Consider the following 24,273-nt stretch of genomic DNA (forward strand, 5'->3'; position numbering starts at 1 on the left):
GCTAATTTTTACAGATGGGCTCAAAATGCAACCAACTAAAAGTGTAACACTTTCACGAGTAGCCTATTTGAATCCCGCTATTTAATATGTGTACCGTATTTAAATTTATTTTGCACATTAATCACTTGGAACTTCTTAAGTAAGGTTTTGTGGATGACATAGCCTGACTATTATATGTGCCTGAAGTTCAAGCAAAAATAACTAAACTCCGAATATTGTGTCTGAATTTCAGCCATATAAAATTTTAAACACTGCATTTTTGTAGTTGCTCCAAAGTGTGTAGGTTTATAAATTTGTGTGCACTGCAGGCATGTTTGCGGTCTCATAATTGATTATATATGCATTTTGGATGCTACAATTGACAGGTGATTTTGCTCACATTTTCGAGTTTCAACGATATGAAATATATGACTAGTCATCAATATAATTACAGTCATCCCTTTCTAAAATAGCCTTTTTATATTTTTCGCCTTTTATAGCGATTGATTGTTATACATATATGACAATCAATTTCCTATATAGAAACTCGTATGTAACGTTATAACCAAATGTTATCCAATTTTTTTAATGTTATAAAAGAAAAAATATTTAAATTTAAAATATCAAAATGTAATAGCTTAATTTTAGATTTTATGACATGAATAATATTTAATCTATAAACCAATAATTTGTCTCACATAATTGCTTTGAATTTTGACCCTTACGAGATGAAAAGCTTTACAAATATATGCAAATCGTTCAACGAAAAAATTACTGACCTAAGTATGCTTGATGTAGTATTCTTTGTCAAAATCGGTGTATCTTTGTGGCTTTATAACAACGAAATAACATTAATAACTCTGGACTGGACTTATAAAATGGGCCAATTTACATATGGGCTCAAAATAAAAACCAACGAAAATCGTGCAATAGCTGTGTTAAGGAGGCTGAGCAGTAAGATAGCCTGTTTGGCCAAGTTTATTTTTATCGAAAAATGCTTATTTTTTTAATAAGTACTTATTTAAAAAAAGTGAAGTGTTTGATTAAGTTTTTGAGAGAAATAAGTGTTTTGGGGGAGTAGCAAAAGATATTTTTTCAAAAGTTAAAAATAGTTTTTTCCCATAAACACTTTTTTTGAAAATCACTTTTGAGAAAAATACACTTAGAAGCACTTTTTAAAAGTTTAGCCAAATACTAATTCCTGCTTAAAAGTGTCTTTTAAATTAATTGGCCAAACACAAACTGTTTTTCACTAAAATTACTTTTTAAAAAATCATTATTTTAAAAGTTTGGCCAAACGGGCTAGTAGTACGAGTCTCTCCTCACCTGCTAATGTATATATAACTCCCTTTTGGCCATAGATTTTAGGAGCATATTTTGAAAATTTGTTTTCAAATCTTTGTTTGGCCATAAAATTTTGAAAGATTTTGAAAACAAATCTTCAAATCCCAAATTCTCTATGTTTTGGCCTTTTCAAAAAATTTATAAACTACCCCAAACTTTTGTATTTTATAAATAATAATAATAATAATAATAATAATAAAAACTCATCTATTTATGACCAAACTAATTCTATCTACCATGTTTCTCCATTAAAATCGTATCTACTATGTCTCCACAATTAAAGCAGTCTCTTCTATAAAGTGAACGAGTTAAGCTGTGCCAAACAATAGAAGAAGAAACCCTAGCTAGTTACTATCGTCGTGAAGAGATTATTCGTACAATGTGAGAAGATTATATTAAAGAATAGCTAGTTACTACCGGGTTTTTTTTCTTGCACGGATGGATCTTTGTATTGTAATTTAAATTGCAGTAGCTAATAAGTGTGTTATTAGCAGTTGTTATTAAGATAAAATGTTCTGCATAAGTTGGGATTAGCAAGTATATATGTTTTGTATGGTTGGGTACTCTTGATAGTTTTTAAAACTTATAAGTAATGATATTTCATGTTTTTCAAAATAAAAAGTAAAATATGTTTTGAAAAACTATGACCACACAATTTCAAAACTTGAAAAATTTCACCCAAATCAAGTTTTTCAAAAAAAAAAAAAAAAATAAATCTAGCATAGTATAGTAGTAGTAGTCGGATATGCTTTCTGTATGCGTGCAACTTTCCTTCTTGTCCTTTTATGACCCCCCAAGAAAAAGGTTCTAAACAATTTTGACTGGAAAATTTCACTACTATGTAATATTTGTAAGTCCTAAAAAATGTAAAACACATATTTGAAATGCGATTTACATGTGTTCTGAGTTAATTGAGATAACGAATAATATGGAACATAACATTAGCTTAAATCGCATTTTTAAATACAACTTGTAATGTCTATTTAAAATGTGTCGTTAGTTGTATTCAAAATCTACTGTCAATACAACTCTTTATGCCATTTGCAAAATTCACAGAATAATGTAATATCAAATGGTAAATTGTTGGCTTCCTACTTTTTGGAAGACAAAGGTACCCCCAAAAGACAAATCAAATATTGCATTTCAGTTGGCAATTTAGCTTATTACCATTACTTTTTAAAGTTACACACCTCTTAGACAAAAAGAAGAGTAACAATTAAATAAGATGTACCGCGAAAAGAAAATAATAAAAGGCACACAAGTTACAAGCAGCCAAATGACAGGGAACTACATCCGATTAGATCGAGCTTTAGCATCATTGTCAGTTCCATGCTCCCTTGGACAAACGCCCCGAAGAATCTCACAAATGAGCTCCTGCAACCAATCTCAGATGAATTATGAACGAAAACGGGTTCTCAAACCTCTCCAAGAAGCTTCCAACCAAGTATACTACACATGAGAAACAGTTTCTGCTACCAATCATTATTTCTCCTCCACCTATCGTGACTACTGTTTCCAAATTGCGATGCTGAAAACCTATGGTGATGATGATATTTGCCCGACCCATAAGGGCTATGAAAATCACCAGATGCTGAAAACCTATGGTGATGATAGTTGTCTGACCCATAAGAAGCGGAATTATCAAAATCGAGCCTGTTGGACTTTCTAGGCAAACGAGAAGCAGAAGCGTGACCACCAGTACTGAAGTTAGAAATCTTAGCTCTCTTATTTCTAGGAGTTGAAGGAGATCTCCAACTATTGGGTTGAGGATAGTCTTCAGGATCATCCGGGATCCAACCACCCCTTCGTTTCGCCTTATAGCCTGACGTATATCCGCCTTCACTTTTCCCTTTCTTCCACGCCCTACCAAAATCACGAGGTACAGACCTGAACTCTTTTTGCTCTTTTCTTTTCTTCTGGACTTTCTTCTTGGGGGTTGACGATTCATGATTCCGCTTTTTGGCCTATGTACAAAACAGAAAACCAATAAGGTTTCATCATGAAGATAAGATATAATGTAGCAAACGACAGCGAACCTATAAAGGAAGACGACACAGAAATGAAAAGGAGAAGTGAATCACATGTCAAACATGAATACAGTAACTTACTCTGCTCATATTAGTACATTCACGTGCAAAATGACCTTCTTCACCACACCTATAACAGGGATTAAGTGACCCAGTAAAGCTAGTCTCTCCACGAGATGCCGTGCATGCCTGTATCGGAAAACATGTCAGATAAAATGTAAGCACAAAATATAGTTCTTAAGGAGAAGCAACACAGAAATATAACTACAAGGGCATTCACTTACCAAACCAGTATGGCCTAGTAGACCACATCTGTAACAGGAAAATTCTCTCGGACCACTATCAGGGTATTTTGCACAGCAAAGATGGCCATAACTCTTACAGATGTAACATTGTATTTCCTATCAAAGGCAACAGGAGAAATGGAACACCGACAAATTCAGACAACACAACATAGAACTCTAGGTTGAAAATTTCCTCAGCAACACACCTTTAGATCATCAGCAGAATAGTTGCTCCAGCATGAAAACATATCATGGCCAGAATCCCCACATTTTAGACATATTTTAGAACTCTGGGATCCTCCATGGCTTCTCTCAGGGCAATCATTTGCACGATGACCTCCTTTTTTGCAGATGAAACAAGCTTTTCCCTGCTCAAAGAAAGCAGAGTGCACAACATACTCTTATCAGTCTATCACCAAAACATGGAAAACATATAGTAGGTGTTTTAAGGTCCAAAAAAATATAACAATTTCATGATCAAGGAAACATAACTTTACTTTTGCTCCCCCCCCCCGGGTATTACCTTGTTAGCCTGTGTAACCTATATTATCGAAGAACCTACAGATGAAGCCTGACATTACTAGCTACAGAAGACTTTGAATCATGCTACAGTGCAGTTAATGATTTTACCAACTATCCAAAATCCTATCAAACTAAAAGCAAGCACAATTTGCTTCCCTGAATGAAGTGAAGACGCACAGTGGCATATCTATGATTATACCATCAGTCAATCAGCTACTCAACCCATACTACTTGGGGTCAGCTATTCTGTAATCTGTATTATCAACCATTCAAAATTATGTCAACCAAAAACATGCACCATATGCTTGAACATGGGTGAACTGGGCAAGTTCATATAAATAACATGCATCACAGAAGGGTCTATTGAATTGCTGAGAAAAAATGGCTTTGCAGAAAACTAAAAGATAATTAAATGTTACTGTGACAAAAGATTTGCGGTATATATGTGTGGAAGGAAACTTCCAAAATGCTCATTCACGTCAATGTAGTAATATAAAAGAATATACAAGTATGATAAATTCTCCTTGACCAATTTAACGAAAGTTGAGAAGACTAATAAGCAACATAGAAGAAGCAGTATGGGGTCAACATAGAAGAAGCAGTAAGCAATTTTCTCCACTAACCTTTGCGCAATTTTTAGCATTATGTTCGAAACTCCCACAAACAAAACATGGCTTCTTACGTCTAGCTGAAGTACAGTTAACTGCAGCATGACCCTCTTCACCGCAATTATAGCATGTTCCCCAACTCTTATCTGGAGAATCAAAGTACCTGGGGCCCCGCTGAGATCATATAGCGAATAATAAAGATGTAGGACCAAACCAATCCATATTTTGGATTATGGAAAAACATCACTGCAAATCATATTACTTCAACTCACAAGAAGCCTTCGTAGAACAGCATTATCAGAGACCTCAACAGGATTCTTTTCGGCTTCACAATCACCAGTATTCAAAGCTTTAGTAGTATCCACATTTTTTTCTTCCCTCACTTTGTCCTCCTAAGACATTCAAAAAGAAGTAATCAGCAATGTTAGAGATCACAAGCTCAACATTTAAGATGTATTATGGTTTCTAAGACACAAGAAATATTTTCAATAACTTCCAAATTAATATAAAACAAACTACAGTTTTAACCTTGCGACTGAAAACAGAAAGGGGACAAAATATAAAGCAGAAATGGCAGTAATTAGTATTTATTCCATGGTTTTCAGAAGAGAGAAGAGGGAAGAGCACCTGTTCACCTTTCGGAGTACGAGGGCCAAGACACAAATTGATTACCTACTCTCCCAAAAGTGCGATAGACGTTTATGCACGGATTGCAAGGTTATCCCGAGTGAGAACCTCACAACCCAACATAGGCTCTTGGTTATGGAACTGGAGATAAAAAGGAAGAGGAGAAAGAGGGTTGTATCGGGTCAGCCGAAGATTAGGTGGGACGCTTTGAACAAGGACAATGCCCAGGAGCTGGGGGAGCGGTTGAGGGCGTTGGGAGCCTGGAGGAGTAGCGGGGATGCGAGTAGTATGTGGACTACGACGGCTGCTAACATCAGGGAAGCGGCAAGAGAGGTGCTAGGAGTCTCGAAGGGTTACTCTGGCAGACACAAAGGGGACTGGTAGTGGAACGGAGAGGTACAAGGTAAAGTGGAAGCCAAGAAAGCAACGTATCTAAAGCTAGTAGAGAGCACAGACGAGGAGGAGAAGAGGAGTAACAGGGAGTAGTATAAGAAAGCGAGGAAGGAGGCAAAGTTAGCGGTTACGGCGGCTAAGACTGCTGCTTTTGGACTCTTGTATGAAGAATTAAGGGGAAAAGGCGGGGACAAGAAGTTGTACAGGCTAGCCAAAGCGAGGGAGAGGAAGGCTCGGGACTTGGATCAAGTGAAGTGTATCAAAGACGATGGAGGGGAAATTTTGGTGGAGGATGCCCTTATTAGACGAAGATGGCAGACCTACTTTCATAAACTCTTGCACAGAGAAGGGGACCGGAACATCGTATTAGGGGAATTGGAGCTTTCTGAGAGCCGCCACGATTTTCTGTACCGCAGGCGACGTTGAAGAGGTCGAGGGGGTTATGCGGAAGATGAGCAGGGGGAGAGCGACCAGGCCAGATGAAATACCGGTAAAATTTTGGAAGGATGCGGGTAGGGGAGGCTTGGAGTGGCTTACACGGTTGTTGAATGTTATTTTTAGGACGGCGGAGATGCCTGAAGAGTGGAGATGGAGCACCATGATCCCATTGTATAAAAACAAGGGGGATATCCAGAATTGCAACAACTATAGGGGTATCAAGCTATTGAGCCATACGATGAAAGTTTGGGAGAGAGTGGTGAAAGCGAGGATGAGGAAGATAGTATCTATTTCAGAGAACCAGTTCGGATTCATGCCGGGGCGTTCGACTACAGAAGCCATTCACCTTGTGAGGAGGTTGGGGGAGCAGTATAGGGATAAGAATACTGACTTGCAAATGTTGTTTGTTCACCTTGAAAAGGCTTACGACAAAGTCCCAAGAGAGGTGTTATGGAGATGTCTGGAAGCTAGAGGTGTTCCTGTAGCATACATTAGAGCGATTACGAACATGTATGATCGAGCCAAGACCCGCGTGAGGACGGTTGGAGGTGACTCATAACACTTCCCAGTCACGTTGGGCCTGCACCAGGGGTCCGCGCTTAGCCCGTTTTTGTTTGCTTTGGCAATGGACGCACTAACAAGCCACATTCAAGGAGAGGTGTCGTGGTACATGTTGTTTGCAGATGACATTGTGCTTATTGACGAGTCGCGGAGCGGGGTTAATGCGAGACTGGAGGTCTGGCGACAGACTCTGGAGTCGACGGGTTTCAAGTTGAGCAGGACTAAGACAAAGACAAAGTACTTAGAGTGCAAGTTCAGTGATGTGAGTCAGGTAGAGGACAAGGACGTGCAGCTGGATACTCAGGTCATCCCGAAGAAAGAAAGTTTCAAGTACCTGGGGTCGATCATCCAAGGAACTGGCGAGATTGACGACGATGTCACGCATCGTATTGGAGCGGGATGGATGAAATGGACACTCGCATCGGGGGTGTTGTGCCATAAGAAGGTGCCGCCTATACTAAAGGGAAAGTTCTACAAAGCGGTGGTTAGACCGACTATGTTGTATGGGACGGAATACTGGCCAATTAAGAAAGCTCATGTCCAGAAGATGAAGGTAGCAGAGATGCGGATGCTGAGATGGATGTGCGGGCATACCAGGAGAGATAGGATTCAGAATGAAGTGATTCGGGACAAGGTGGGTGTGGCCCCTGTGGTGGATAAGATGCAGGAAGGAAGGTTGAGATGGTTCGGAAATGTGCCAGTGAGGAGGTGTGAGAAGATGGAAGTGGTGGGCTTGAAGAGAGGGAGGGGTAGGCCAAAGAAGGCCTGGGGAGAGGTGATTCGGCAGGATATGGCGCTACTGCAGCTTACCGAGGACATGACAGGTGATAGGAAGGGGTAGAGGTCGAGTATCAGGATAGAGGGCTAGTGGGGGGCCGCGAGGTTTTCTTTCCCGTATTAGGAGTATTATTATCCTGCTACTATGTGTTGGGTCTTTGTCTATCTTTGCTGTCTTATCATGACTTCCTTGCTCTTGTTATTTCTCATTTTCGCATTGCTTTGATTTGCTTGTCCGTCGCTGACTCTTTTCCCTTGTTTTCTTTTGAGCCGAGAGTCTTTCGGAAACAACCTCCCTACCTTCCAAGGTGGTGGTAAGGTCTGCGTACACTTTACCCTCCCCAGACCCCACATTGTGGGATTCAATTGGGTTTGTTGTTGTTGTTGAAGAGTAGGGGTGTCAAATTTAGACCATTAAATGTAAAAGTGACTAAACAACTTATAATAAACAAACAAGAAGATTTGAAACGGTTTTGAGTAATTTCAACCCGAATTGACCCAATTCTTAATCTGATCAAACTTTGGGCAAGTTTGACCCAACCAGTTTACGAGTCAACTCATTTAAACTTGTTCAAATTTAGCCTAACTCGTCCATTGACAATTGAGATATATATTGTATTTCCTTTCGAAACTTTTCCTCATCTTGCCTGTGATGGGGTTCAGACAATGGGATTCTGCACATTCAAATGCAATGTTTTTCCTATTAAACTGACTTTTCAATTGTTAGTTTTACAATTCCTTCATTACCACCGAGATAACACACAAACCAAATAAGCCTCTTAAACCTCTATGGCAAGACAAACACCAAGGGAATACTAATTTTCTGTGACTGCTGGCAATACAAGAAGGAAAAAAATACGCAATAATATTCAATTTGCAAAAATCTAATAGCCAATTTACAGCAGACAATTCAAACTACCGGAAACATGTCGCTGCAGAAGCTTTTGAAACCCTTGTCTATTCCACCTAACACCTAAACAACAAAATTGAGAAGGAATCCTATTAATCAACCACATATTAGTAAAATCAATTTAACTTCTAAATGCTACATTTATTTATAACCACCTCCTAAATGCTACATAAACATGCTTCCACCAGTGATTCTCAATCCAAATAAACAACTAATAGCAATATAAATGAGAAATAGAATTCAAAAATTTAATATCCTGTTTGATAACAGTAATTTGGTCATTTTTCTTCTTCTTTTATTTCTTTCTATTTCCACTTACCACTTTCAAATTTGTCAAAATCTCAGCTTCTTCCTTGTCAATGACACTGAAACACATGTTAGTAAATTGATTTAACTTCTAGATGCTACTTTTTTTTTTTTTTTTTTGATAACCAACTTCTAATGCTACATGAGCATGCTTCCACCAGTGATCTCAATCCAAATAAACAAACAACTCACGGGATCCTCTTTGATCACAGTAATTTGGTCATTTTTCGTCTTCTTTTATTTCTTGCTATTTCCACTTACCACTTTCAAATATGTCAAAATCTCAGCTTCTTCCTCGTTGGAACACGCCCGTAACTAAATGCTACATAAACATGCTTCCACCAGTAATCTAAATAAACAACTAATAGCAATATAAATGATTAATTGATTTTCAAAAATTCAACAATTCACGGGTTCCTCTTCAATTACAATAATTTGGTCAATTCTCTTCTTTTCTTTCTTTCTATCTCCACTTACCACATTGGAACATGGCCGTAACTTAGCCTTCTCTATGATTTTCAAGCTGAGATCCTCGTCTTCATCGTCACTGCGTATCAAAATGGGTTCGGAATTTGATCCTTGTTCGTCTGATTTCTCCTTATTTTCCCGCTTATCCATCAGTCCGATTTCTCGTCTCTTAGATCCGAATAGAATTAAACCCTAATCCCAAAATCCCCCAATTGTGTTGCAGTTTGACTTTATGAAACATACGGGCATAGAGACTGGTGGATAGGGCTTCGACTTTATGATGGACCTTTGGAACCCAACATGGATTGGGCTTGTATCAACGGTTAGCCCGTCTAACAGCACCAATTTCATTATTATCAACTTTTTAATAAATAAATATTTTTTGGACGTGGTTTGACATTAACAAAGAGTTGTCGAGAATATCAAGAATGGATGCGAATTTACCACGGTACCCTTCAGCAGACGGGTGGAGCAAAGAATAATCATGCAACCTAGAGTCAATAAGTGGCTAATTCTTCTCGTTATCCGGCTCCAGTCAGAAATGGCCAATACATCTTTTCCACATTCATAACGGAACTTGGATGCCAAAAAGACCAAGATCTGCACCAACAGCCGCTCCGTTCAGGCTCACGCTTAAGGTTTTGCAGCGACCGTCGCACTCTCGTACTCATCGAGGTCCTTTGGTGTTGACATCCCCCAATGCGTGTGGTGCAAGTTGGAGGGTGTATCTCTCTTCTAAAAGTCTAACATTCCCTCTGATTTTTCCAAAAAATGTTAGATTGATGATGCAATCCCCTATACTAGACTCTTACCATGTTCAACTCTATTTAATTAATTTTCTTTTTTAATGGCTAATTAGATGAATCCATGAATAGTTAAGCGGCTATACAAAGGGTAATCAACATTATTGAACTTGTGACTTTCACTTTTTTTTTTTAACAAAAGATAATGCAATTTGAGATGTTGTCTCAATTGAACTATCTAAATCGATTGATCGAGAGTCCACCGTCAGACTAGACTCATGTGTGTATCATTGTATGCTTCCCATGAAAGTTTTTTTGTTAAAATTCTTTTATAATGATTTATGCCGGAGCTGATGGAAATGAAATTTAAGAATATAGATAATATTGAGTTAGAGAAGAAAAAATGAGATATGGTGAAGGAGGCGATAACGACGATAGTGAAATATAAGAATGAGGCTCCAATAGAGAAAGGTCCATGAATGAGTTTTGAAGACGATAGCAAGATGGTGTATTTTTTCGTTTATTTTTTGTTTTGATTTTTCAATTATTTGAAGTGTTTTTAAATGAAAATTATCATTTTTATGTCTCTTTATTTGCACGTAGATCGTGTAATTTATTTTGTTCAGTTCAATTATCAGAAGTTGCAATGAACTCATTAATAGTTAGAGACATGTAAAATCGCATCATGAACAAGTTTAGTTGTATAAAATATAATTATTGATGCAGTTGTAAAACATAATTATTGAATCTAACACTACTAAAAAAATTGGGATTTTCGACCAAAAATTTCGACCACACGAGGTCGAAAAGGCCTTTATTTCGACCAATTTTTCGACCACACGCGTAGGTCGCTAACAGGTAGGCCGAAATTTTTTTTCGACCACACGTGGTCGCAATCACATTCTACCGAAATTAAGGGAAAATTATTTTCGACCACATGTGGTCGAAAATTATTTTTATATTAAATTATATATTTAACTTTTTCGACTACGTGTGGTCGAAAACACTATTTATATTTAATATTAAAAAAATTATTTTCACAATTTCGACCACATGTGGTCGAAATTGTAAATTGGGCCCAGATTTTCGACCACATGTGGTCGAAATCTGGCAACAATATTGCTAAATTTCGACCACACGTGGTCGAAATTTTATTTTTCTGGGTACAATTTCGACCACATGTGGTCGAAATTGTAAAGTATCTGGGCTGACTTTCGACCACCTGTGGTCGAAAATCTGGAATATTTTTTCCAACATTTGCCTGTTTTTGACATCCAACCTACCTATTTTCAAATAACCAAATTCATCAACCAAAACAGTCATCCAATTCATCAACAATGCAACACAACAACCATAAACAATGTTCAAACACTTGAACACTTAAACATTGTCCATTCAAACACTTAAACATTATAAACTGCGTTCAAACACTTTAACATCTTAAAATTAAAAGTACTTCTAATTCAAATTAAAACTACATTCAAACTCTTAAACATAATATAGATATCCATTTAAACATAGCCGAATTAGAATCCATGTACAACGCTCCCATCAGCTGAAGCAAAGGAATCTCCAAAGGAAAATTAAAGGGAGTAATAACTGCCACCTACAAAGTAAAGTTTAAAAGTGGGCAGTGTGAGAACCTTTAACAATTGAAGTACAAACTTCGATTAATCACATAAGAAAGTCACAGCTGGGGAATGTAAAAAAAAAAAAACCTATGTGCTGTTAATTTTACCACTATGAGCACTATGCCCAAAAGCAATCTAGGTTAAATCCTTAAATTAGCAGGAAGACATTCATAAAAAATGATTCCCGCAGATATATAACACAACTTTTACACTATTCTGAACTAGTGAAGAATTTTTATTCCCATAAGTTTAGTGATTTTAGTTCTAAAACTGCTCCTTTAGATCTCAGTTTCAAAGTGAAAGATAGCATTGGAAGACCCTTTTGTTTAACACTTCCAATTAAATTAGTCAACAATTTGCCAGAATGGTGCTTACAGGTCCATAAGGCCAGCGAAAACCATGGCTCTGCTGCCCCAGATGATTTCCTGGTACTGCGAAAGACCTAGCTAGAAAGCGAACCTGCCAAATAAATCAGGTGTTCAGTGTTTGATCTGACAGTAATGTTAAAGAAAACGGAGAAATGATTCCCCTGGAAACAAGTCCTTCCTGAACCTGAAGTCAAAGCTTTTAAATATTTCAATGTCAAATAAGCTACTAACATTAACAGAACAACAAAAAATAAAAACAAACAACGAATGAGTAGACACAAAATTGTTGAAATAACATAAAGCAGCAATAAAATCATGTGGATTTTCTTTCTTAGATAGCCCTTGTATAACGTAGAACGTACGAGGTAATAGTTTTAGAATCTACCTGATCACCACGGAAATTTTCCAGAAATTTCTGCGTCACGGAAACCTCACCAAGAGCTTGTTGGAAACTCTTAGGAGACATCCGTTGTATTAGCTTAGCAAAGAAGTCAGAAACCTGAAAGACCAAAAAGAAACAAAAAAACAAAACAAAAAAAATTAAGAGGATAAGAATTAATTATGAAGTTATGAACTATCCGTAAAAATGGCTAAGCGAACACCAGCATCCTTGCTTGAATATATCTTACCTCAGACAAGCCAAGCGCATGAGCTGCTTTTGTAGATACGTCTCCTAACATTAGGTACCTGCAAAAAACGGTGTCACTCGATACATTCTCTAAAGTCATCATTTCTTCCTTTGTATAAAAATTCACAAGTCATTAAAGGCTCATCCTATACACTGTTCAGCTAGAGAACATCACAAAAAACAAGAAAAGAACAAAAAATTAAAGCAAACCTTTCTGGTGCTTTGAATGGATTATGTAGACCATGTTTTGGGCACTTGGACAAGCTCTCCACAAATGGTTGCACAGGCGACAAAAGGAATTATAGAATCATCACTATGAGCCAATCTTTGATGTTAAAGATTTCATACTAGAATGGAGAAGTCTTTATGTGACCGAACTAATAGTTGGCCATAAAGTAACAAGTCAGTTGTACAGAATAACAGACTCCACAGGTTGAAAGACTCGTCTAGAAAAATACAGCGCAAAGAATTATGATGCATCCAAATTATTCACCTGCAACTCTGATTCGCTTACTTCTGCAACTTTAATGAATGGTTGCCCATTCAAGGGATCCAGTAATGTATTACAATTAGAAGAACTTGTCCACTTGCCTTGCACTGAATGGATGAAAATCACCAGTCAACTAGATGTAGCAGTAAACTAGAACCATAACCAGAGTTCTCTATTTGTATTTCGATTGAACACAATGCACATTTGGTGAAAAAGGAAAAAGTGTACAGAAGTGATGTAATACATCCGGACCAGATTAAGGCTACCATCACAAATAACATTATTATCAAAAGATGCATGCCTTTTCATATGTATAGCAAAAAAAAAAAAAATACAAAACAGAGGAGGTAACCTCGCTGTAACTATTTACTTGATTGGAACAGGCTTCAATGTGTGAAAAATAGAATTGCTAGTAAACTCATAAAAAATGAGGGATATCCCATGACAAAAATAATAAAAGAAGCTGAAGCTTTATTCTTGCTGAACAACAACAACAACAACATTCAACTTCAATATTTCATTCTATTGCAATTCAAATCCCTAAAATAAATAACATAATATAAACCCCAAAACAACTATTGAACACTAAATAAAGTTATCAAATCTACTAAATATAGAAGGTAATGTAACTGATAACATGGTATTGAAAACAAATATATACCCATCAAACTTTCCAATGTCAACAAACTGATACAACACTAAATAAAGTTATCAAATCTACTAAATATAGAAGGTAATGTAACTGATAACATGGTATTGAAAACAAATATATACCCATCAAACTTTCCAATGTCAACAAACTGATACAACATAACACAAATTAACACAGAGATTTAGAAAGAAAAAAAAATGAAGATGAAGAGAACTGGAAGAAATTTGGGCAAATATTAAGAGAAAGCATCTTGAAATTGTAAAAGCTAGCTGCTGAGGAAATCAAAGGGGATCTACAATCCTGCATATAATGACATACCAAGACTTCAGCTTGAGGTATTCGCTAAACATCCTTGAGTTTTCTGCCACCTCTTTTGCCTGTTTCTTAGCCTCTTTCCTCATTTTCTTCAATTTTGCACACTTCTCTGCTTTAGTCAACCTCATACTATAAAAAAAAAAATTGAAAAGAATTACAATTACCTTGAGGAGTCCAAATCCTCTCTCTAGACCGAATGAGGATAAACAGAACACAAAAGCTTAAAATGTTCTTACCTGATTGAGGTGAGGGCCTTTGTTTAACAGTTTTCATCCTAAAGGAAATTAATACAAACCATAACTAAAAGATTCATTGATTAACATAGAGTGCAGAAACCCCAAAGTGATGCCAAATACAGCAACAACAACAACATTCAATTTCAATATTTCATTCTATTTCAATTCAAATCCCTAAAAAAAATAACATAATATAAACCCCAAAACAACTATTGAACACTAGATAAAGTTATCAAATCTACTAAATATGGAAGGTAATGTAACTGATAACATGGTATTGAAATACAAGTTTGAGCACTAGTTCAATTTGGGGGTTGTCTTCATGAGATTGAGGAAGGAAAAAAAATACCTGAGCTGGCGGCGTCTGGTGACGACGATTGCTGGTCGGAAACAGCGGCGGCATCTGGTGGCGTTGACCGTCTAAGGAGGGGGTGGGGTAGTCGGGTGGTGGGATGGTAGAGAGAGGAGAGGGAGAGAGAAGAGAGTGAAAGAGAAGGGGGAAAATGAAAAGAAAATTAAAGAGACATCTGGTCTAAATCTTTTGAAATTTTCGACCACATGTGGTCGAAAATAATTAAGTCAGATTTGACTGACTTTGATTTAATTATTTCGACCACATGTAGTTGAAATTAGATTTTTATTTTTATTTTTTAATTAATTTTTTATATATATATAATTTAATTATGTATAAAATATTTTTTTTCCCATTTATTATTTGTATAAAAATTAATTTCGACCACACGTGGTCGAAATGCATTTTTCCTATTAAAAAATCGACCCGGTGTGGTCGAAATTCAATAAAAAATTAAATAAAAATTAAATTCTTCAAATTTCGACCGCCCGTGATCGATTTTTTTTCGATCAAAAGTGTGGTCGAAATTTTTAGGTCGAAAATGCCCATTTTTTTAGCAGTGTAACTTATAAAGTGCGAATTATCGAACTAAAATTATAAAACCAAAACACACTTCCATTATTATCGAACTCAACAACACACTTCCATTATCATCAACTTCTAATAAATACTTTTGGACGGGGTTTGATGTCAAGAAAGAATTGTCAAGAATATCAAGAATGGATGCGATTTTACCTTAGTACCCTTCGCCAGACAGATGAAGCAAAGAATAAGCATGCAACCCACGGTCAATCATTGCCTCATTCTTCTCGTTATCCAACTCTAGCCAGAAATGGCAAATTCATCTTTTCCACATTCATAACAGAATTTGAATACCAAAAAGACCAAGATCTGCACCGACGACCGCTCCGTCCAGACTCACGCTTAAGGTTTTGTAGCGACTGTCGCGCTCTACTACTCATCGGGGTCCGTTGGTGTATACACCCCCAATGCACGTGGTGCGAGTTAGGGAGTGTACCTCTCCCTTCTAAAAGTCAACATTCCCTTCTTTTTTTTCTCCAACAACCTTCAGTTTTCCAAAAAAAAAGATGGTTCAATGATGCAATCCCTGTCACACCCTTTTTTTTTTCATAAATAAATAAAAATAAATAAATTTGATTTGATTTGTTTTAAAAGGGTTTTTCCAATTAAAGTGACATTTTGAGAAGGGATTATTTATTCATTACAGAGTCGCCACTTGGAATTGAGTTTTGGTGTTCCAAGTCACCTTATTGAATCCCTAATCAAAAGGAAATGACTCTTTATTTTTGGTCTGCGAAAACAAAAGTCCAGGTAAGGAATTCTGTTGACCAGGGAGAAGGTATTAGGCATTCCCCAAGTCCCGTGGTTCTAGCACGGTCGCTTTATCAACTTATATTTGGCTTAAATTATTTGTAGGATACGTTAGGTTTATGAACTTAAGAATGCTCTTTTTTTTTTTTTTTTGATTTATTTTAAACGTATTCAAAATTGTCTTATGAATTATCAATATGAATTATCACGATTAATGAACCAGCAAAAAATAGAATTCTAACTTGGAAGAGCCGTTTAACATTCGGCTAAATAATTCTATTATATCATAACAAAGTTCCTACTTTTTTTTTTCTAACTTAAACCGAGACTAATTAAATGAATATAATCAAGTTACCCATCACCAAACGATCAGTTTTAATTTAATGAAATGGGGTAGTATTTAACACAAGGAACAAAATAATTAAGACATGAAACTACACTGTCTTATGAGAAACCAACACTTATTGAGGTTGTATACTATCAACAAACATATTGAATTGGAGAGAAGCGTTCTTCTTTTCTTGCTCAAGTTAAAACCCCTCAAATTTATATTTAAGAAAAAATACAGGCAGCCATCCAACACAAATAATTTAATAGTACCTTGATCTGAGCCATGAGTTTAAATAAACTTTGAAATAAGAATAGATCAAAGAAAGTAAACAAACTAACTGCATGCTATTCTCGATGGCCTATTCTCCCTTTTAAAAAAAATGATACAGTGGACCATGCACAAGATGGGAGAGAAACAAAAATCACTGATGTAAAACAATACCAGGAACATTACAAGGAATTATCAATACCAAAAAAAATATTTAGTTCCCATTTTTAAAAGTAAAGAGAACGTCAATCCTAATTAAATAAGGGCTAGGTGTTGTTAGCAGAAGAATTCAACTATTTTAAAGTTATATGTAAAACTGCATAGGATAGGATTCCACTTCTTCTTTAGTTTTCATTAATTTGAAAAAGGTAAATAAACAAATAAGAATATCTAAGTGAACAACCTGCTCAAATGCATGGCATGCTGAAGATATAAAATATTTATACTAGAAATATACCATGAATATTAAAAGCATAACCAAAAATTGTGCATATATCTAGTGGATTTATGAAAATATTTTTAGCATAAACTTATAAGTGTAATTATTTTGTATTTCATCTATATGTTATAAATCAAATATTAGGGACAAGCTAGGTATATTAACTTATTGAGGAAAACAACTTTATTTTTTCTGATTAAGAAAAATATGTTAGTGTGATTAGGAGAGTGTAAATTGGATTACACACAGTCCAAGTCCAAATAAATGTTGGGAAGTGCTATTTATCCTCAACTGAGTCTTATTATGCCCATTAGATGTGACTATATTTGTCAAGTTTAGGGGTTATACTTAATTTAGGAGACCTTAATTTAAGGAATCAAATATAATGACCCTAATTTAAGGGATTAGTTTTAATCCTCCCTTATTCTGTATTCTTTCATTATATTTAGTTTCCATAAATCTCTTTGCTGATTACTACACGTGCACAATATTGTGTTATAATTGTTAATAAATCTTTTATTTTTTGAAACAAATCAAAAGTAATGTTATTCAGTAAATAATAGGCAAACAAGAAAAGAAAACATATATAACGTAAAAAAAAAACCCAACCAAGATTTACTATTCAAGCAATTTAAACAAAACTTTCATCAACGTACATAGCGTAAACTCATTTAAGCAAATATTTGAAATAAGATCAAGGCAAACAATTGTATCAAAAATATGAACCTACTCATATCATAACACCAGATAATAATAACCACTTAAAACATATGAAATTTGAGCAACCTCGTAACATTGGAATCAAATCTCATATAATCGTGATATTAAATCATACAATGAAGATTGAGTGTTACCTTTGTGTAATATCTCGCTGAAAAATAATAATATGAAGCTATAATATTTTACCGATTTTCTAGTTAGTAACAACTAACTTCAAGTCCACGAACTCAAAACCGCGAAACGGAAACCTCGAACTCCAACTTAATTTTCAAACAAAAGCCTTTTTGAATACTGGTATTCTTTATCTCTCGGTATTTTTTGCTCTCTGTTTTTCTCTTACTGTTTTTACTCTCTTTTTTTCTCTCTACTGCTTTTGATTCTACTGTTTTTTTGATTCTAATGTTTTTGATTACTCTCCGTTGCTTTTTTTCTGTTTTTCTTTCTACTCTTTTGTTGTTCTCCTTTTTCTGTACGTGTAGGTGTGTATTAAATAGATGTTTGTGGGTATGTTTGTTGCATGACATATGGGACGTGAGGGAGTGGGAGATTAGAGGATAATGTTTGGGGAGAGTTTAAAGGGGTGAGGGGTTATGGGTAGTTTAGGATTAGACGTGAGGTGAGAGGTTTAGGTTGTGGTAGTTTAGGATTTACTGTTTTTTTTTTTTTTTTTCATTAAAATGGTTGTACGTTGAAAAGGGGGACATTAGTTCATTTTGTGGAAATAAAGAATAAAATAATGACTTGATGGATAGGTGCTAGGTGGCAGCACCTTTTACACGGGGCACAATTTTATTAAATGAGTAACATGACTCATACACTTGTATACGGATATGGTGGCGTTCATAGAGGGAGTTTTAATTCATGAAATTTCAAGTGGGTCCCACGAAGGAGTTATATCCTTTATAAATAATTATGGATTGGGTATTCAAATGGACAGTAACCACGTGTAAAAGTTGCAAGTAATGAGTACAAAAGTAGCTTGTTAAACAAAGACAAAAGTATACAAAATAAGAAATTATCTAATTATTTATAGACCAATGAAATATAGCAAAAATTAAATATCTAGTTCACAGTAAAAAAATAGTAAAATCACTAGCTTATTTATTAAACTCAAATTAGAAGAAAAATATATTATTATTATTATTATTTTTTATTTTTTATTTTTTTTGCAAATTTCTTTTCTCTTAAAAATAAAAATGAAAACAAGATTTATTCTAAAATGTGACTCTATTTTTAAAGTTTTCAATAAAACTAACTAAAATTGACATAAAAATCAAAATATCTAATCTTAGACCCAAAAGAAATTTTTAAAAGATAAATAGGGTGTAAGACTTATGTTCGGTCAAAAATTAGGTGTTTACAATCCCCTATACCAGGCTCTTACTATGTTCAACTCTATTTAATTAATTTTCTTTTTCAATGGCTAATTAGATGACTCCTTGAATAGTTAAGCGGCCATACAAAGGGTAATCAACATTATTGGACTTGTGTCTTTCACTTTTGCTTTACAAAAGATAATGTAGTTTGAGATGTTGTCTCAATTGAACTATCTAAATCGGTTGATCGAGAGACCACTATTAGACTAGACTCATGTGTGCATCACTGTATCTTTCCCATGATTTTTTTTTTTAAAAAAAAAACTTTTATAATGAGTTATGACTGTGCTAATGGAAATGAAATTTAATAATATAGATAATATTGAGTTAGAGAACTAAGAATGAGGCAGCAACAGAGAAAGGTCCATGAATGAGTTTTGAAGACGATAACAAGATGGTGTGTTTATTTTTTGTTTTGATTTTTCAATTATTTGGAGTGTTCTTTTAAATGAAAATTATCATTTTTATGTTTCTTTATTTGCATGTAGATCATGTAATTTATTATGTTCAGTTCAATTATCTGGAGTTACAATGAACTCATTAATAGTTAGAGACATGTAAAACCGTTATGAACAAGTTTAGCTGTATAACATATAATTATTTATGCAGTTGTAAAACATAATTATTGATTCAAACTTATGAAGTGTGAATTATCGAACTCAATTTATAAAACCAAAACACACTTCCATTATTATCGAACTCAACCACACACTTCCATTATCATCAACTTCTAATAAATACATTTGGACGTGGTTTGATGCCAAGAAAGAATTGTCAAGAATATCAAGAATGGATGTGAATTTACCTCGGTACCCTACGCTAGACAGGTGGAGCAAAGAAGAATCATGCGACCCAAAGTCAATCAGTGTCTCATTCTTCTCGTTATCTAGATCCAGTCAAAAATGGCCAATACATCTTTTCCACATTCACAACATAATTTGAATACCAAAAAGACCAAGATCTGCACCAACGACCGCTCCGTCCAGACTCACGCTCAATGTTTTGTAGCGACTGTCACGCTCTTCTACTCATCGGGGTCTTTTGGTGTTTACATCCCTAATGCGTGTAGTGCGAGTTCGGGAGTGTATCTCTCTCTTCTGAAAGTCAACATTCCCTTTTATTTTCTCCGAAAACCTTTTAGTTTTCCAAGAAAAGTTGTCTTAATGATGAAATCCCCTATACTAGACTCTTATCATGTTCAACGCTATTTAATTAATTTTCTTATTCAATGACTAACTAAATGAATCCTTTAATAGTATGAATCCTTTAATAGTTAAGCGGTCATACAAAGGGTAATCAACATTATTGAACTTCCGTCTTTCACTTTTTTTACAAAAGATAATGCAATTTGAGATGTTGTCTCAATTGAACTATCTAAAACAATTGATCGAGAGTCTACTGTCAGACTAGGCTCATGTGCCTATCACTGTATCTTTCCCATGAAAGTTTTTTTTTAAAAAAAATCTATTATAATGATTTATGACGATGCTGATGGAAATGAAATTTAATAAGACAATATTGAGTTTGAGAAGTCAAAATGAGAAACGGTGGAGAAGGCGATAACGACGATAGCGAAATATAAGAATGAGGCTACAACAGAGAAAGGTCCATGAATGTGTTTTGAAGACGGTAGCAAGATGTTTTTTTTTTCAATTATTTGAAGTGTTCTTTTAAATGAAAATTATGATTTTTATGTCTATTTATTTGCAAGCAGATCATGCAATTTATTCCGTCCAATTCAATTATCTGGGGTTAAAATGAACTCATTAATAGTTAGAGACATGTAAAACCGCATTACGAACAAGTTTAGTTGTATAAAATATAATTATTTATGCACTTGTAAAACATAATTATTGAATCGGACTTATGAAGTGCGAATTATCGAGCTCAATTTATAAAACCAAAGCACACTTCCATTATTATCGAACTCAACCACACACTTCCATTATTATCAATTTCTAATAAATACATTTCGATGTGATTTAATGTCAAGAATGAATTGTCAAGAATATCAAAGAATGGATGTGATTTTAACTCGGTACCCTTTGCCAGACAGATGAAGGAAAGAAAAATCATGCAACCCAGAGTCGATCAGTGGCTCATTCTTCTCGTTATCCAGCTCCAGTCAGTAATTGCCAATGCATATTTTCCACATTCATAATGGAATTTGAATACCAAAAAGACTAAGATTTGCACCGACGAACGCTCCGTCCAGACTCACATTCAACGTTTTGTAGCAACCGTCACGCTCTCCTACTCATCGGGGTCCTTTTGTGTTTACATCCCCAATGCATGTGGTGCGAGTTGAGGAACGTATCTCTCTCTTCTAATAGTAAACATTCCCTTTTATTTTCTCCAAAAACCTTTTAGTTTTCAAAACAAAAGTTGGATTAATGATGCAATCCCCTATACCGGACTCTTACTATGTTCAACTCTATTTAATTAATTTTCTTTTTCAAGGACTAATTAGATGAATCCTTGAATAGTTAAGCGGCCATACAAAGGGTAAACAACATTATTGAACTCGTGTCTTTCACTTTTTTTTACAAAAGATAGTGCAGTTTGAGATGTTGTCTTAATTGAACTATCTAAATAGATTGATCAAGAGTCCACCGTCAGACTAGATTCATGTGTGTATCACTGTATGTTTCCCATGAAAGTTTTTTTTTTTTTTTTAATTCTTTACAATGATTTAAGACGGTGCTGATGGAAATGAAATTTAATAATATAGATCATATTGAGCTAGAGAAGAAAAAATGAGATATGGTGGAAATGACGGTAACGACGATAGTTAAATATAAGAACGAGGGTGCAACAGAGAAAGGTCCATGAATGAGTTTTGAAGACGATAGCAAGATGGTGCATTTTTTTTTCCAATAATTTGAAGTGTTCTTTTAAATGAAAATTATCATTTTTATGTCTCTTTATTTGCATGTGGATTGTAATTTATTCTTTTCAGTTCAATTATCTAGAGTAACAATGAACTCATTAATAGTTAGAGACCTGTAAAACCGCATTATGAACAAGTTTAATATGTGAAGTGTAATTATTGATGCAGTTGTAAAACATAATTATTGAATCTAACTTATAAAGTGCGAATTATCGAACTCAATTTATAAAACCAAAACACACTTCCATTATTATCATCGAACGCAACAACACACTTCCGTTATTATCAACTTCCAATAAATACTTTTGGACGTGCTTTGACGCCAAGAATGAATTGTCAAGAATATCACGAATGGATGCGATTTTACCTCAGTACCCTTCGCCAGACAGATGAAGCAAAGAATAATCATGCAACCCAGAGTCGATCAGTGACTCATTCTTCTCGTTATCCAGCTCCTGTCAGAAATGGCCAATACATATTTTCCACATTTATAACGGAATTTGAATACTAAAGAGACCAAGATCTGCACTGACCACCTCTCCGTCCAGACTCATGCTTAAGGTTTTGTAGCGACTGTCGCGCTCTCCTCATCGGGTTCCTTTGCTGTTTACATCCCCAATGTGTGTGGTGCGAGTTGATGAGTGTATCTCTCTCTTCCAATAGTCAACATTCCTTTTTATGTTTCTCCAAAAACCTTTTAGTTTTCCAAAAAATTGTTTGGATTAATGATGCAATCCCCTATAATTGACTCTTACCATGTTCAACTCTATTTTTTTTTTCAATGGCTAATTAGATGAATCCATGAATGTTAAGCGGCCATACAAAGGGTAATCAACATTATTGAACTTGTGTCTTTCACTTTTTTTTACAAAAGATAATGCAGTTTGAGATGTTGTCTCAATTGAACTATCTAAATCGATTGATCGAGAGTCTGTTGTCAGACTAGACGCATGTGTGGTATGTTTCCCATGAAAGGTTTTTTTTTAAAAAAATAAAATAAATTATAATGATGTATGACGGTGCTGATGGATTGAAATTGGATAATATACATAATATTGAGTTAGAGAAGAAAAAATGAGATATGGTGGAGAAGGCGATAACGATGATAGTGAAATATAAGAATGAGGCTGCAACAGAGAAATGTTCATGAATGAGTTTTGAAGACGATAGCAAGATGGTGTATTTTTCCCCCCAATTATTTGTAGTGTTCTTTTAAATGAAAATTATCATTTTTATGTCTCTTTATTTGCAAGTAGATCATGTAATTTATTTTGTTCAGTTCAATTATCTAGAGTTACAATGAACTCATTAAAAGTTATAGGCATGTAAAACTGCTTTATGAAAAAGTTTAGGTGTATAAAATGTAATTATTGATGCGGTTGTAAAACATAATTATTGAATCTAACTTATAAAGTGTGAATTATCGAACTCGATTTATAAAACGAAAACACACTTCCATTTTTATCGAACTCAACAACATACTTCCATTGTTATCAACTTCTAATAAATACTTTTTGACGTGGTTTGACGCCAAGAAAGAATTGTCAAGAATATCAAGAATGGATGTGATTTTACCTCAATACCCTTCGCTAGACAAATGGATCAAAGAATAATCATGCAACCCAGAGTCAATCAGTGGCTCATTCTTCTTGTTATCCAGTTCCAGTCAGAAATAGCCAGTACATCTTTTCCACATTCATAACAGAACTTGAATACCAAAAAAAAACAAGATTTGCACCGACGGCCGCTCAGTCCAGGCTCACGCTTAAGGTTTTGAAGTGGCTGTAGCGCTCTCCTACTCATTAGGGTCCTTTGGTGTTTACATCCACATGGTGCGTGGTGCGAGTTAGGGAGTGAATCTCTCTCTTCTGAACATCAACATTCACTTTTATTTTCTCCAAAAACCTTTTAGTTTTTTTTTTTTAAAAAAAGTTGGATTAACGATGCAATCCCCTATACCAGACTCTTACTATGGTCAACTCTATTTAATTAATTTTCTTTTTCAATGGCTAATTAGATGAATCCTTGAATAGTTAAGCGGCCATACAAAGGGTAAACAACATTATTAAACTTGTGTCTTTCACTTTTTTTAACAAAAGATAATGCAGTTTGGGATGTTGTCTTAATTGAACTATCTAAATCGATTGATCGAGAGTCCATCTTCAGACTAGATTCATGTGTGTATCACTGTATGTTTCCCATGAAAGGGTTTTTTTTTTAAAAAAAAAAAAAAATCTTTTATAATGATTTATGACGGTG

The 24,273-nt window shown here is 35.1% G+C and overlaps 2 protein-coding genes across 9 annotated transcripts; both read right to left on the minus strand.

Annotated features, from left to right (window-relative positions):
• Positions 1 to 2,435: 2,435 nt before the first annotated feature.
• LOC132603706 (protein AIR1-like) lies at positions 2,436 to 18,227 on the minus strand. 5 transcript variants are annotated; one of them, XM_060316899.1, is made up of 9 exons: positions 17,935 to 18,227; positions 15,395 to 15,725; positions 8,480 to 8,533; positions 5,037 to 5,156; positions 4,780 to 4,938; positions 3,841 to 4,002; positions 3,635 to 3,751; positions 3,432 to 3,539; positions 2,436 to 3,287 (listed from the first exon to the last, which is right to left on the minus strand). In XM_060316899.1, exons 2-9 carry the CDS (start codon positions 15,434 to 15,436, stop codon positions 2,796 to 2,798), a joined length of 1,254 nt encoding a protein of 417 aa, XP_060172882.1. In that variant the 5' UTR covers positions 15,437 to 15,725; positions 17,935 to 18,227; the 3' UTR covers positions 2,436 to 2,795. The 5 variants fall into 5 exon arrangements, with proteins under 5 accessions (XP_060172882.1, XP_060172874.1, XP_060172888.1 ...); XM_060316891.1 differs by having other exon boundaries at positions 17,883 to 18,227; XM_060316905.1 differs by lacking the exon at positions 15,395 to 15,725 and having other exon boundaries at positions 17,883 to 18,219.
• LOC132603726 (delta-1-pyrroline-5-carboxylate dehydrogenase 12A1, mitochondrial-like) lies at positions 11,342 to 15,388 on the minus strand. Of its 4 annotated transcripts, XM_060316913.1 has the most exons (7): positions 14,657 to 15,388; positions 14,308 to 14,345; positions 14,075 to 14,200; positions 12,616 to 12,673; positions 12,372 to 12,485; positions 11,994 to 12,077; positions 11,342 to 11,593 (listed from the first exon to the last, which is right to left on the minus strand). In XM_060316913.1, the coding sequence occupies exons 3-7, from the start codon at positions 14,197 to 14,199 to the stop codon at positions 11,468 to 11,470; spliced, it is 507 nt and encodes a 168-aa protein (XP_060172896.1). In that variant the 5' UTR covers position 14,200; positions 14,308 to 14,345; positions 14,657 to 15,388; the 3' UTR covers positions 11,342 to 11,467. The 4 variants fall into 4 exon arrangements, with proteins under 4 accessions (XP_060172896.1, XP_060172913.1, XP_060172903.1 ...); XM_060316930.1 differs by lacking the exon at positions 14,308 to 14,345; XM_060316920.1 differs by lacking the exon at positions 14,657 to 15,388 and having other exon boundaries at positions 14,308 to 14,650.
• Positions 18,228 to 24,273: the final 6,046 nt, after the last annotated feature.

Source organism: Lycium barbarum, chromosome 1 (assembly GCF_019175385.1).
Source record: "Lycium barbarum isolate Lr01 chromosome 1, ASM1917538v2, whole genome shotgun sequence".
Classification (NCBI taxonomy): domain Eukaryota; kingdom Viridiplantae; phylum Streptophyta; class Magnoliopsida; order Solanales; family Solanaceae; genus Lycium; species Lycium barbarum.